The 14412-nt window shown below is 45.6% G+C and overlaps 1 protein-coding gene across 4 annotated transcripts in view; it reads left to right on the top strand.

Annotated features, from left to right (window-relative positions):
- Fam13c (family with sequence similarity 13 member C) overlaps positions 1-14412 on the top strand; it is a 113446-nt gene that overhangs the window by 54208 nt on the left and 44826 nt on the right. For all 4 annotated transcript variants that reach the window (XM_028780256.1, XM_028780255.1, XM_028780254.1 and 1 more), the window contains one exon: positions 3538-3601. In XM_028780256.1, the coding sequence (XP_028636089.1) occupies positions 3538-3601 (64 nt within the window). The remainder of the gene's footprint in view (positions 1-3537; positions 3602-14412) is intronic.

Here is a 14412-nt window from a genome sequence, read left to right as displayed (position 1 = left end):
GGCATCTATGATGCTGCTGATGCGGGCGGTGCTCTTAGTGATGATGGTGATGGTGGTGTTGGTGGCAGATGCTGGCCATGGTGACAGCCGTTGTTGCAACCGGGACGATGGTATCTGCGATGAACGAGGCATCGGTATTGAGGACCTCCGTTGGGCTCTGAGGAGTGCACGCTGCATGTCTTCTTGCCTACCTAGGCCTTGGCTAGGGAGCGGAGTTGTGATAGATTGGCAGAGGGTTCTGAATTGCTCATCTCTGCCTTCCAGAGATGTGGGTTTCACGGAGACGGGGAGCTGTGTGCCTGTTACTGGTGGGCGGAGGGAGACAGTAGGACTGACGGGAGAGTTTCAGAAGGGTGCGAAGTGTAAGAGAATTTCTTGGCAGGATTGACCAACGATGGAGCAGTATCTTAAGGGTGTGGGGGAGAAGGAATTGGACTCAGCTGCGAACTCATCTCCTCAGTCACTGCTGAGCTTTTTCAGCAAGACTCCTGTTTCTTTTTACCTCCTTACAATGACCTTTAACTCTTTTTTTAAATTAAAGATTTATTTATTCATTTAATGCCTATGAGTACACTGTCACTCTCTTCAGACACACCAGAAGAGGGCATCGGATCCCATTACAGATGGTTGTGAGCCACCATGTGGTTGCTGGGAATTGAACTCAGGACCTCTGGAAGAGTAGCCAATGCTCTTAACCACTGAGCCATCTCTCCAGCCCCGGCCTTTAACACTCGTATGTCAGGCTGTCATGCTCCTTGTCTCTGGGTGATAGGCACTTTCTGGCTATGTGGGCTTGAGCAGTTCTTTTCCTGGTCTCTGTGCCTTACTTTCCGTTTCTCCGTGCTCCTGCTGTCCATCCAGTGGGTCATGAGTTACTGCTGACTTATTGTTTTTTTTTAATGCCTTCGTTCCTTTCATGAACATACAGATCCTAGAGCTGGAGAGATGGCTTGGCAGTTGGTAGCACTGGCTGGTCTCCCAGAGGACCCAGTTTGATTCCCAGCACCCACATGCAAACACCCATACACAGAAAAATAGAGATAAATTCCCTAAAAAGAATCCATGACAGTGACTTTTAATGTGCTGTCTTATCCCAGTACCTGATCTAGATTAGGGTACATAATTGATGCTTAATAAATACATGTTGAATAAATAAAGAAATTATTTAGATGCTCTTTCTTCTATTGGGTCAGTGGGTGTAATAATGCTAACCTCATGTGGTACTCTTGAGGATTAAATGAGATAATTTGATTAAACCACCTGGCGTGACCAGCTGGCTGCAAAGGGCTGGTGAAGTCTTTGATTCCTCTTGGTATTTTTTTCTTCCTTAAAACTTCCTTGTCTCTGGTAACTGCAAAACAGGTTCAGGTTAGCTTCTTGTCTTTGTATGCTGCTTCTTCATTTTCTTCATGACTGACTTTCTTTCCTCCTCTCCTCTCTCCTCCTCCCCTTTCTCCCCTCCCCTCTTTTCCTCTCCCCTCCCCTCTCCTACCCTAGCCTACTTCCTTCCTCCCCTCCCCTCTTCCTTTTCTTTTTCCTTTCCCTTCCTCCCTTCCTCCCTCCCTCCCTTCCTTCATCAGGTCCAGGATCCAAACCCAAGGCCTTTCACTTGCCAAGCAAGGCCTCTGCCAATGACCTAAAGCTCAACTCCCATGGCTTGTCTGTCTTTTGTCTTCTGGGCTAGTTCTAAAGAAGATAGTAATAGCTATCGACACGAAGGGCTGTTCATAAATGATGCTTACTGTTACTGACAGCTGTATAAAAATAATACGGGGGGTGGGGGTGGGTCTAGAGTTACATAAAACACCACACTGGAGTCATTATATAATTCTGGTGACTAATGGCATATTTTAATAATAGCCAAGTTTTGGTAAGCTGCCAGAGAAGCCAACGTTCATGTCAGATGGCTCACAGCTGCCTGTAGCTCCAGCTCCAGAGGTTTCAATACTGTCTTCTGGCCTCAGTGCACCCTGCGCTCACATGCCTGTTTCCATACACAGACACATGTACCCCTGATTTAAAATAAATCTTACAAACACCACACTCCCGCTTTCTCCGGTTTGCAACGGTGGAAGCGTAGTTCGAGAACTACCGTGGATGACAAAGAACTTAGGACCCATTCAACGATTTGAAAATAATTAAAATGGCTTAATCTCTGTCCCCATGGGTCCTTTTGCTACCTTGCCATGTCAGTGGCTCAGGGGACCAAGAGAGGTGGTGCAACTGAACTTGAAAAATCGTCCTCACTCTCTGCTTATTGCGGCTGCGCAGGCTTGACCTGGAGCCTGGGAGCCCGAGCCTTCTCCTGATGATTGCAGGAGGAAGATGCCGGCCTGCGCAGGCGTGGAGGGCATCCTCGGCACGCCCCTTCATGGGCTTCATGTTCCGGAAGACTTTTATATTGCCATCAGAAGCCAACTGTTTGCACGGTGGCCCACCTTGTGGCTACAGAGAAAATCCTACTTATTATTTTAAAGGAATTAGGTTCCAAGAATGGTTTGTCTTTAGTATCTAAGTTGACTCAAGTATTCCAGCTATAAATGACTGTATCCGCAAAAGAGTCTTTTTTTTTTTTTTTTTTTTTAAAAAACAAGTTAAATTATGGACTAAGCATCCTACATTGTATACAGTAAGACAGCTGGCCTTTTAATAAGAACTATAATTTATTTATTGTAAAGTAAAATAGGAACTTTTGCAGACAAACTTAGTGGTGTCTAACATGCCACTGGCATAGAATTTGGTAAGTCTGGATTTGGACCTGAGCATCTCACCAGGAGTAGGGTTTCTTGTTTTGTTTTTAAACAAACAAGGGACTCAACGTCATATGCCTTGCCTTGCTTTCCGGTCCTTTTCTTCTATTTGGAGATACTGAGTGGCAAAACCCAGCTTCACTATCTAACCCAGCAACGCCTATAGAATTTGTTGTGTAAATTCAGTGACAGGACAAGACCTTTGTGAGTATACATACATATGGTGTGTGTGTGTGTGTGTGTTTGTGTGTATGGGTGCCAGGTGCACATGTGGAGGTCACAGGGCAACCATGGGTGTGGGTCTGGCTATTCCATTGATCACAATGATCTCTTTATCGTTAGCCCCTGCATATGCCAGGGAGAGGAGGGTGAGAAGGTCTGCTCTGAGAGGGGATATGTGAGCCGAGCTGACGATTGGTTGACTAGAGCCAGATGTGTGTAGAGCTGGGTAAAATATCCCAGACCCAGAATGGCTGGAGGGGAGGGTTTTAAGCAGAATAGGAACTGTGTGCTTAGGAAACAGGGGTGGCCAAGGCGACTGGGGAGGAGGGCTGGAGAAGCAGAGGAGAGCAGGTCAGGGAAGTTTCCGGTGCTCACATACTCTCTGTGTCCCAGACCACTGAAGGTGGCTGAATGTGACCCTAGGAGGGTCAATAGGTAGGGGACCACTTGGGATTTTTCAACAGGAACATGACCAGATCTATGACCGCCAGCTTCAAATGTGTGTGTGTGTGTGTTGTCGAAATGGTTCTTTCAAATAGACATAATTTTCCTTTATATTTTGTAGAATAGACCAGAGGGCTACCATTTGGCCAAAGGATGCTTTTGGAACTCAGCAGGACTTACATGAGGTAGGTGGAAAAATTACGGGTTCTACACACATGAACTAGCCAGTACCAGAGTACCAGAGTTGCCTATTCTTCTCATAGCAGCAGCAAAAAACAAACAAACAAAACAAAAAACAAAACCACTTTTTTTTTCAGTTAAAACTCTTAATCCTTTCACTCCTAAGTGAACTTTTTTTTTTATTCTGGTAATACAATGTTACTCCTCTAATATTCTTCCTTGTGTTGGAGCAAAACGCTTGAAACGGTATTTTTGAGCAGGCTCACCACACCTTGGCTGTTACCCAAGTTCGGCTGTCATTTCTCTGTATACTTTCCAACTTTGCTTGGGGATTATATAACCAGGGCTGTGATAATTAACATTTGTCGGACTTTTCCTTAATTGAATTTTAGCTGGCTTTCCCTTTCTCTGTTTCCCACTGACTGGTGTTTGCGGCCTCAGACTTAATTGGGCCGACTGTTTATTCGCTGAGCATAATACAAGTTGATGTCTGCACCCTAGTTTCCTTCAGAGGCTTTGAGATATGGGGGGGCGGCTTTGGTTTCCGATCCAGATCGCATCCCATTACACAGGACAGCACATTAGCCAACTTGTTCTGGAGTTTCTTTGAAATATGTAATTGGATTGTAACGTCGGAAATCAGTACATTATAATCAGGTCACCTGCTGTTGTGAATGCCGTGGTTGGAGACGCTGGCTTGGAATTCTCAGCTGGTTTCTCTCGCCCTTATTAAGTTGGAGAAGTGGGTGGTATGTAGTGTCTCTGATTAGGATCAGAGCAAAGAAAATAAATAGACTTGATATTCAGATGCCCGGGAGAGAAAGGAGCAGCTTCAGGCAGATGGTTAATTCAGCATTTTGAAGATATAGTCATCCGCTGCCCCTTAGTTCCCTGGCCCCATAAAAGGCATTTTAAATATGTAAGTGCTTTATCTTTCCTTACTTGATGATGATGCTGATATGATGATGGTGGTGGTGGTGGTGGTGGTAATGTTGGTAGAATTTGGTAGAGAAATTAAACCAGGTGTCTGGTTAAGTCAAGTTAAATGGCTAAATTCACGACAAATGCCATAAATATAGCACACACAAGAATGTCAAAGGCTGTTAAATTTTTGTGTGTTCAGACACAGCCTTCAAGTAGCACGTGACCCATGGTGGACAAGAGCTAGGAGCTTGAATCTGCCAGCGAGCAGAAAGCTATAGATCTGTTTTGACACTTGCTACTGGGGAGGAGGCGTGGCTTAGAAGAGGGGGCGTGGCCTCAAAGAGTCACTCTGTGGCTTTTTCAGCTTGGGGAGAAGCTCTGAGTTTTGAGATTGGAAATGATGTGGGAATACTGAGGTGGCTTGAGCAGTTGTTAAAAAGCTCTGTTTGCTTTTCCGTTCTTCTCTCCTTCACTGTGTCATGTCTGCAGATGGCATGGGCCTTGTGCTTCTGAGTGGAGACCTGGGCCACCTCCAGACCAAGGTGGCTCCTTTGGCCCTGGTGTGGAACCAAGAAAACATGCTCAGAGGGGTTTAGTTCCAGTCCCTGGGGCAGGCTGAATGTGTAGGCCCATGTCCTTGCTGGCAGTTCCCTGGGTGATGAGAACTTGGGACACAGAAAGAGTGTGCAGAGAAGCAAGGGGGTGGGGCAGCAGAAGTGGTGCGGGGCAGTGTGGTTGCACTCACGGCTGGAAACATCCCAGAGAATGTACATCTAAAACGTGTGTTAAACTTAACAACACTATATTCTTTTACGAAAAACCCACTAATATTTTTCTAAGTGATGGTCCTATGGGATACACACACACACACACACACACACACACACACACAAACTATCATTTTAATGAATGTAGAATGTGCATACTAAAAGTATTCTAGGCAGTGTATAACCAATATCGAGTTTCTCCATCAGGCTGGAGTATCTAGTTCTTGACTTTGGGTCTCTTGATAGGATTCTGGTCTCCATTCTGCCCTCTACACATGCCTCTGGGGCAGTGAATCTGCTCTCAAACACCTGACTGTGCGTCTGCTATTCACCTGGGTTCCAAACACCCGACTGTGTGCCTGCCATTCACCTGAGCTGTCTGGCTCTCCCTCTGTAATATTACCTAGATTAGAAACCAATCTGTTTCTCATCCATTTTCATTTTCAGTCCGGACTGTTTTGCCTTGTCTATATTATTAATAGATCACTAGATCCAAAAAGCACTTTAACTCTAGAATGAGGGAAAAACAATGGTATTTACCCTCTGTAGCTCATATGTGTTATTTCTGATTCAAATCCCCATGAAGAAGCTAACAGGTTGGTAAAGAAACCTAATGGACGTCCTTCCCACTAAGCAATCTTGTCATGTTAGGGCTTCAGAGATTGTTAGGTGGTTCTAGGAGGAGAACACAGCTATTCATGTCCCATTGAGAGAAGAATGGCCCTTCTCCACAGAAGAAGGTTATCTTCCTTGATTCAGCAGAAAGCCGCAGGAGAGATACACGGAGTGGCAGGGAAGAGAAGGAAACAACCAGGTAGCCCTACCCAGATCTGCTGAATCAGATGATCAACACTGGTGACCAACTGGGTGGCAGATGTCAGAGCCATTATTCAAATCCTAGACTGCATATCACAGAATACCAACTAATCTGAATCTCCGATCTGTCAAACTGGAGAGAGGTTTTGAATGAAGTTGACTGTAAAAGGCTTTTCAGTCTTAACAGGGTGATTCTACACTGTTTTGATTTTCTCACTGCTTATAGAATTTAGTTAAGGGTCCTGTCAGGAAAGGTTGAAGTAAGTTGTCCCAGAGTTATACAAGGTTGAGACATCCTCTTAACCAACCCTCTACACCCAGATGGGTGGGGTTCCATTGTTGTGAAGAGACACCATGACCAAGGCAACTCTTATAAAGGCAAACATTTAATTGGGGCTAGCTTGCAGGTTTAGTGTACTATCATAGCAGGCAGCATGGTACTGGAGAAAGAGCTGAGAGTTCTGCATCTTGATCTGAAGGCAACCAGGAGAGACTGGCATCCTCAGGCAGCCAGGAGGAAGCTCCCTTCTGCAATGGGAGGAGCCTGAGCATAGGAAGAGACCTCCAAAGCCCACCCCCACATTTACATATTTCCTCCAATTAAGCCACACCCAATAGTGCCACTCCCTATGGGCCAAGCATCTTCAAACCACCACAATCAGGAAACAGAAACCATGTTATATGAATGACATAGCTGCTTATCACTGTTATTTGTTGGTCTCATGGATAGGCACCAAGTTATAAGAGGAGGGTTGGGAGTGACTGAAGATCTGAAGTGTCCTTTTGTTGAAAGCTGCCATTTTATTTGTTAACTATTTGGTCATTTACATAACTGTCCTCTAAAAGCAGGGGCCTGAGACCCCTTTGAACGTTGATTGGTCATTTCACAGGGGTCATCAAAGACCACCAGAAAACATATATTTACATTACAATTCATAATAGGAGCAAAATTACAGTTATGAAGTAGCAATGAAAATAATTTTATGGTTGAGGTCACCACAACGTGAGGATCTGTATTAAAGGGTCACAGTGTTAGGAAGGTTAGGAAGCACTGGTCTAGAGGAAAATGGTCACTTAAAAATTGGTCACGACATATGTCTCAGACCTCTCTGCTCATTTTTTCCCTCATAGATGCCACAAAGATGTCCTTTGTTTAATAGTGAGGTGTCAGATAGGCTTGGTTCTGAGTCTGCCTTTATCTAGTATGTCAAAACACCAGAGAGGCAGTTGGCTACAAGATGAACAGCTCTTAAAGAAAGCTGTTTCAGATTCTCCTTAAGTTTCTAGCCAAGAATCTACTTAGTTTGGGTCTTAGTTTGCCTCATCACCCCAGCAATGTGTTTACACTGCTTTGGTTGCTTTGAAGTTAGTTTGACTTCATAAAAGTAGGCAGGAGATTTCCACATTTGTGCGTAGGGTCCACTTTCATGTTCAACAATGGACCATAGAGAAGATGCTTAAAGTCGTACTGGATTTAGTCCCACGTTGTGTGGTATTTTGACTGGAGTTCTACCCACCAGGAACAATGTCTTCACTACTTTTCTATTCCTGTTAGTGATACTCTAACAAAAAAACATCTTAAGGGAGAAAGGGCTTATTTTAGGTCACTGTACCGGAAGTATACCAGTCCATAGTGGGGAAGACATGGAGCAGGGACAGGAAGCAGACTGGTCACATGCACGCTACAGAGGAGAGAGATAACAGGAAGTGAAGCTGCCTTGTGGGTCCTACCTAGTGGCCTGTTTCTTCCAGTGAGGCTCCACCTCCTCCAGGTCCCACAACTTGTTCTGGAGATCAAGTGCTCAAACACCTGAACCTGTTGGGGGAAAGGTCAAAGTCAAACAATAGAATTCCATTGTAATTTTCAGAACTGGTATAGGTGATAACATATAGGTGACAAACTACGATCATGAAATCAATAATCAATGATCTCCTGATATCAAAAGAAAACGTCACTGAGTCCTAGTGACTATTGTACAAAGGTGATAAGCTTTTAAGTGTTTACAAAACATCAAAGCGAAGGGTTAGCCCTTTGTGGTGGTTTGTATATGCTTGGTCCAAGGAGTGGCACTACTAGGAGGTGTGGCCTTGTTGGAATAGGTGTGTCACTGTGGCATGGGCTTAAGACCCTCATCCTAGCTACCTGGAAGTCAGTCTTCCACCAGCAGCCTTCAGATAAAGATATAGAACTCTCAGCTCCTCCTGCACCACGCCTGCCCGGATGCTGCTATGTTCCCACCTTGATGATAATGAACTGAGCCTCTGAACCTGTAAGCCAGCCCCAGTTAAATGTTGTCCTTATAAGAGTTGCCTTGGTCACGGTGTCTCTTCACAACAGTAAAACCCTAAGACAGCCTTCCTTCACACAGTACAACTGCAGAGTACCTGTTGAGTTACATTTGTCCTAGTTATACATCAGCCTCAGTATTATATACCTGTTTCTCCAGTGTAAAGATACCTGAATACTTAAAATTTGTTAAAAGAGGAATAGTTGAACATTTGAGCGCTGTCTTTGGTTTCAGCGTGTGTCTCCATATGTGTCTCTGTGAGAAGGGCATATGTCCTTATCAGCATCTAGAATGTATGATAGAGATATTTTGACATAAAGACCTCAAGAAGGTAAGAGTTACCTCTTGGTATCGTTTGGTGACTGGCTCTAAGAGTCTCCTCCCACAGGTATAAAATCTGAGGATTACTAACCCCTTATGTAAAAGGGTGTGGTATTCCTGAGCAATCTGATCACGCCTTCCTGCGTACTTTATTTCATCTCTAGATTATTATTGAATTCAAGATACAGTCCATGTAACTAATTATCATACTGCATTGCTAAAGAATACACATGTGTGTACGTCAAATACAAATGATTTAAAAGTAATTGTTGACCCGTGGTGGATTGAATTCATGGGTGCAGAAATTCACAGATTTGAAGGACTGGCTTTATTGTCTGATGGAGATGTCTTCTTCAAAATTGTTTTAATGCTGAGAAAACGGCCTGTGAAAAGCCTTCGCCGACACTCCAGTGTTGGCTGAGAAGTGTTCTTTCTGTTGGTAAAGGCAGCTTCATTTTTCAATTTAAGTGAAAACCCAGCCTATTGAATTGGGTCTGGGTTCGGCTTCTATTGAAGAATATTTTGGAGTATCGGAGTTTTATTTGAGACAGGGCTTCTTTGTGTATCTCTGATTGTCCTGGAACTCACTCTGTAAACGGGGCTGGTCTTGAACTCAGAGATCTGCCTGTCTCTGCCTCCTGAGTGCTGGGATTTAAAGGCATGAACCACCATGCTTGGCTCAGTTTTCTTCTCTTTCCTTTTTTTATATTGGTTTTCTTATTTATTTATTTATTTATTTATTTATCTATCTATCATTCCATTCATATCTCAAATGATATCTCACTTCCCGTTTTCCCCTCCAGACCCTCCCCCCCATCCCAGAACCTCCTCTCTCTCCCTTTGCCTCTATGAGGGTGTTCCCCCCCGCCCTTGCCCCATTCCTCCAGCATCTCCCTACGCTGGGGCATCAAAACTCCACAGGACCAAGGGCCTCCCTTCCCACTGATGTCAGACAAGGCCATTCTCTGCTACCTATGTATCTAGAGCCATGGAACCCTCCCTGTACACTCCTTGGTTGCTGGTCTAGTCCCTGGGAGCACTGGGTGGTCTGGCTAGCCGATGTTGTTCTTCCTACGGGATTGCAATCCCCCTCATCTCCTCCAGTCCTTCTGCCAGCTTCCCCCACTAGGGGCCCTGTCAGCTCAGTTTTCTATTACTATCCCGGTGTAATGCATCACCAAGACCTTAATGGCTTCAAACATCCATTTATTAACCCATGGTTGTAGAAAGCAGCTGGAGTCTCTCTGCTCAGGGCCTCACAACAGAGACATTAAGGCATCAGCCAGGCTGAGTTTTCATCTGAAATAGGGACCATGGGCAAACTCCTTCAGGGTGTTGCTTTAACCCAGGGTCTTGTCATAAGACTGTCATCTCTGCCCCTTTGCTGGTTAGCAGTTTGGCATAGCGTTCAGCTTCCAAGTCATTCCTGTGACTGGCTCTCCCTTTAAGCCAGCTATATCGCTTGCAATCTGCCTGCGCTTCTAATTCCTCTGATGATGCCTTCTGCCACCAGCTGGAAGAGACTCTGCTTTTAAAGAATTTTACTTGATTTGGCCAGGCACACCCAAATAATGGCTGTATCTTTTGGCAGCTGAGTTGGAACTCAATTACCTCTTAAGAGAAAAAGCCCTTCGCGTAGCAGCACGTAGATTAGTAGTTGAATAACCAAGGTATGGAACCCCTAGGGGCCACCTTTAGGGTTCTGCCTGCCCCACAGTGGAATTACAGTTTTCTAAAACTAGAAAGTTCTAGAGCCTTACCCTCGAGTCTCAGTCATGACTGGGGGCATTTATCCTTCCTGAACTATTTGCTATGACCTTAGAGCTTGGAAGAATCTGGTTGGCTAAAAGAGACCCAAATTTCCCTCTTTGACACTGGGAATCCTGTTTGTAGAAGACAGATAATTGGATGTTGGTATCTGGAAGCATGAACTCAAAGGTAATTTTCCTCTTGGCTGGGTAACGGCAGGATACCACTGGACGTTTCTCTGGTTTGGTTTTGAGTTGGGATAAAGTGACCTTGCTCCCCTACCAAGGGTTCCTCTTCCTCAGCTGGAGCGGTGTCCTGTGAGTCATTTAATTTTAGCCATCCTTTGTTGTCAGTGTCAGCGGAGACCTCTTGTGGCCGGCGTTGTCATGGTGTGGGTCCTAATTCTCATTCCCAGGTGAGTGAGGCAGACAGCCAAGGAGCCGGGGCTACTTTTAGAGCTGGTAGATTCTCCCTGCTACCCACCCCCACCCGCCCGCTTCCGTCAGAGGCCACTTGCCAGCCTGGCTGCTTATTTCTAGGAGAACCAGGTCTGGAGCCGTCACCTTCAAGGGAATCCAAAATGGTGCTGTTAGTAAAGGAAGAAGCTGAGCCAATGCCAGCAGGTGCCCACATTAGCTCGGGAGAAGCAGCTGACTCACCCTGGTTTGCTTCCGTCCTCCTTATCATCTGTCCCCAAGGCTCCTCTATTCTTTGATCTGATGCAACATCTCCATTCTTTTCCTTCTTAGTCCCTTTGTACTCATTCCACTTCCGGCTACTAATTCCCAGCCCCTCATTCCACTTCCGGTTACTGATTCCCGCGCTCCCCCCACCCCCCGCCCCCCCGCCCCCCGCGATCCCTCCCCCTTTGTGAGAACCCAGAAAGGATGTTGAGTTCCATAACTGCTAGGGGTTAGCCCATGCTGCTGTTTATGCTGCTTTCTGATAAAAGGTTAAATGCAGAAACCACGCGGGTCTTGGGCTTTCCACGGAGGTAATGTCTATGCGTAGCTCTTTCATTTTAATGTGAATGTGCATACATGCCTATGGGTCCTAAGGGCAAATTTTGTCCCACGACTTTGACTGTTTGGACCCCCCTTCCCCCCCCAAGGAAATAATTACATATCTCAGTAGTATTTGTTGAGAAGCACATGTATATCCAGATCCAGCATGTCTCTGCATGTTAGGCAATTATTTTATGTATATGAGTACACTGTCGCTGTCTTCAGGCACACCAGAAGAGGGCATTGGATCCCATTACAGATGTTGTGAGCCACCATGTGGTTGCTGGGAATTGAACTCAGGACCTCTGAAAGAGCAGTCAGTGCTCTTAACTGCTGAGCCGTCTCTCCAGCCCAATTACAGCCCTTCTTAGGGCCATAAAGCTCCAGTTTCAGGGCAGGAAGATGGTTAAGTTTTCTAACAAAATATTAGTATCTGGGGAAACAGCCAATGCTTTCCAGGGTGATCCATCATCCTTAATGAGACACGAGCCTCATTTATTTCATAGGACTTCCAGCAGGAGAGTTTCCAATATTCAGCAATATCTAGAAAGTGAGTTAAAGTAGTATCTTCAGAAATGAGTGTCTGCCATCCGAGTGCAATACCTCTTGTGGCCAGAAGGGGCCTCCTTAGAGCTGGCTGGAGCTGGAGTTTTAGGAGGTTATTAGCTTTCCGGTCTGGCGCTGAGAACTGTACCTGGGTCCTCTGTCAGTACAGCCTGCGCTTAACCACTGAGCCATCTCTCCAGCTCACTGAGGTTAGTTTTTAGGAGGATTTTTTTCTTTAGACTGAAATAAAATGCTGCAGGAATGGCCACAAGAAGTAACCATATGGGCAATACTATAGAGTCCGACAACTGAGGACTTCATCCCGTGAGAAACAAGTAATATAGACAACATAATGTGGATTTATCATAACACCCTGCTTCTTAGCAAGTCCCTCAGGAAGTGCACTACTAGGCTACCCATGTTGTGTTTAAGAAAGTAAAAATGCCTTACCTAGAAAACCTCTGACGCAGAATAGGAGATTATGAAGGACTGTTTTCCTGTCCTATAATTTGCTTGTTAATTTAGTGAGGTAAGGACAAGAATCTCACCATGGGATGTGATAATCCATCCTCCCACCCCCAACCCCCCACCCCCCACCCCCAGGCTGAAATCCTTTGGCTGAAAGGAAGAGCTGTTCTGTTACTGTGTACTCCAGCTGTGTCATTTTGAGTTTTTAAAAAGTACAGACAGGATGCAATCAAGAGCTGGATACTTTGGTCAGCACTCTGGCTTCTTGGTGCGAGTAGCTGCTTCTTGGTTCTGTTAGCAAGAGAGCGGTGTGGGGGGGGGAAGCTTGTTAGCATCCTGTACAGAGGGACGCTGGACTGTGTGAACTGAGGTGTGGCCTGACTGGAAGCATGCTGGGTTATAAGCATACCCTCCCCAGGGAGACTAGCTACAGCCCAGTGTCTCTCCAGGGAGAGAGAATTTGAGCTTTTCCTTAAAGCAGCCAGCAATTCCCTTTCACGGGGGTCACCTACGACCATTAGAAAACACAGATTTATACGTTATGGTTCATAACAGCAGTAAAGTTACAGTTACTAAGTAGCCACGAAAATAATTTTATGGTTGGGGGGGTCAGCAGAACGTGAGGAACTGTATTAAAGGGTAGCAGCATTAGGAAGTTTGAGAACCTCTAAGTCTGTCTTAGAGATACCAACGTTGGAAAAAGCCTCATTTTGTTTGGTGAGAACATTGAGGGTCTCTGAGTAGCCTGTTGGGAGGTGACCTGTTGATCTTGTGCGCCTCGTGTTTTATACTTCTGAGTGTGTGTGGGTCCAGTGCCAAAGGGATGGTCAAGGCTAGAAGATACTGGGAGTGGCGGAGTGCTGGGGCTCGGGGGAAAGTGTTTGTCCTTGGGCTTAGTGGTATTAAGCAGGCAACCAAGATACTGTTTAGGGTGGGTCAGGGTCCCAGAAGATAGGGCACTATTTCTCAAGACCTATATAGACCTTGGGCACTAGTATTAAAGTGCTCTTGATCCAGACCCTCCTAAATCAGAACAAAGATGATATGATTTGGGGAATGTATATATTTTATAAACTCCCCAGTGGGTTTAAAAAGGAAAACCTTGAAGTTTACTAACCAGAGTGTCGGAGGGTCTTCAAATCCGATACTGAGAGTCTCATCTTTCCAAAACTAAACCGGATATTGGCAAAGACAGTCTTTCTACTGATCAGCTCTACCGCGAGATGCGCTCACAGCATGCCAAATGGGGGATATCGTTCCAGTCCACCACGAACAAGTAGGTCACTGTAGTGATGTCAAATTACCAGACATTAAACAACTTGAAAGAGGAAGCTTTCTCCATCCAGCCCTTCCCATACATGACTGGCTTGTGGTTTCAGAAGGTTCGGTCCGTCACGGTGGAGGAGCTCTGTTCACATCATGACAGATAGGAAGAAGAGGGAGGGGAACTCTCATGCTCAGTTGGCTTGCTTCCCCGCCCCCTTCAGTGGGCTCTTCTTAAGAGGGCCTGGGGATGTGGGAGCAGGGAACAGGTAAATGAGTGTATGCTAAAGGGTGGTCTCCTGTGTTTATTGAGAGTGTGGTGTTGGGAGTTTATGCCCATGATCATGCAACAGTAGTAAGTAGATGTCTGGAAACTGACTGGCATCCCGGGTTTTCAGCAACGTTCCTGTTCACCGTGTATCTCATCAGAGCGAGGATCTACATACACTTCTTGGAAACATAAAGGGATGGGAAGGTGCCATAAAACCCCTTCCTAGAAACCAAGCGTGAATGGTTCCTGCTCTCTAATTGCACACTCACAGATGAAGGCACCTCAAAATAGTTCTCCTCCAACCCACCCGTGTGGGTGTTCTCTCTTTCCCAGCCCAGCTGAAGTGGGACCCGAGTCACTGCAGAGACGGGGAAATGAGTATTTTCTAAAACGAGATGC

The sequence above is a fragment of the Grammomys surdaster genome, unplaced genomic scaffold (genome assembly GCF_004785775.1).
Source record: "Grammomys surdaster isolate TR1022 unplaced genomic scaffold, NIH_TR_1.0 367, whole genome shotgun sequence".
Lineage (NCBI taxonomy): Eukaryota > Metazoa > Chordata > Mammalia > Rodentia > Muridae > Grammomys > Grammomys surdaster.
Note: the sequence above shows the minus strand (reverse complement) of the source record. Positions and strands in the feature narration are given on the sequence as shown.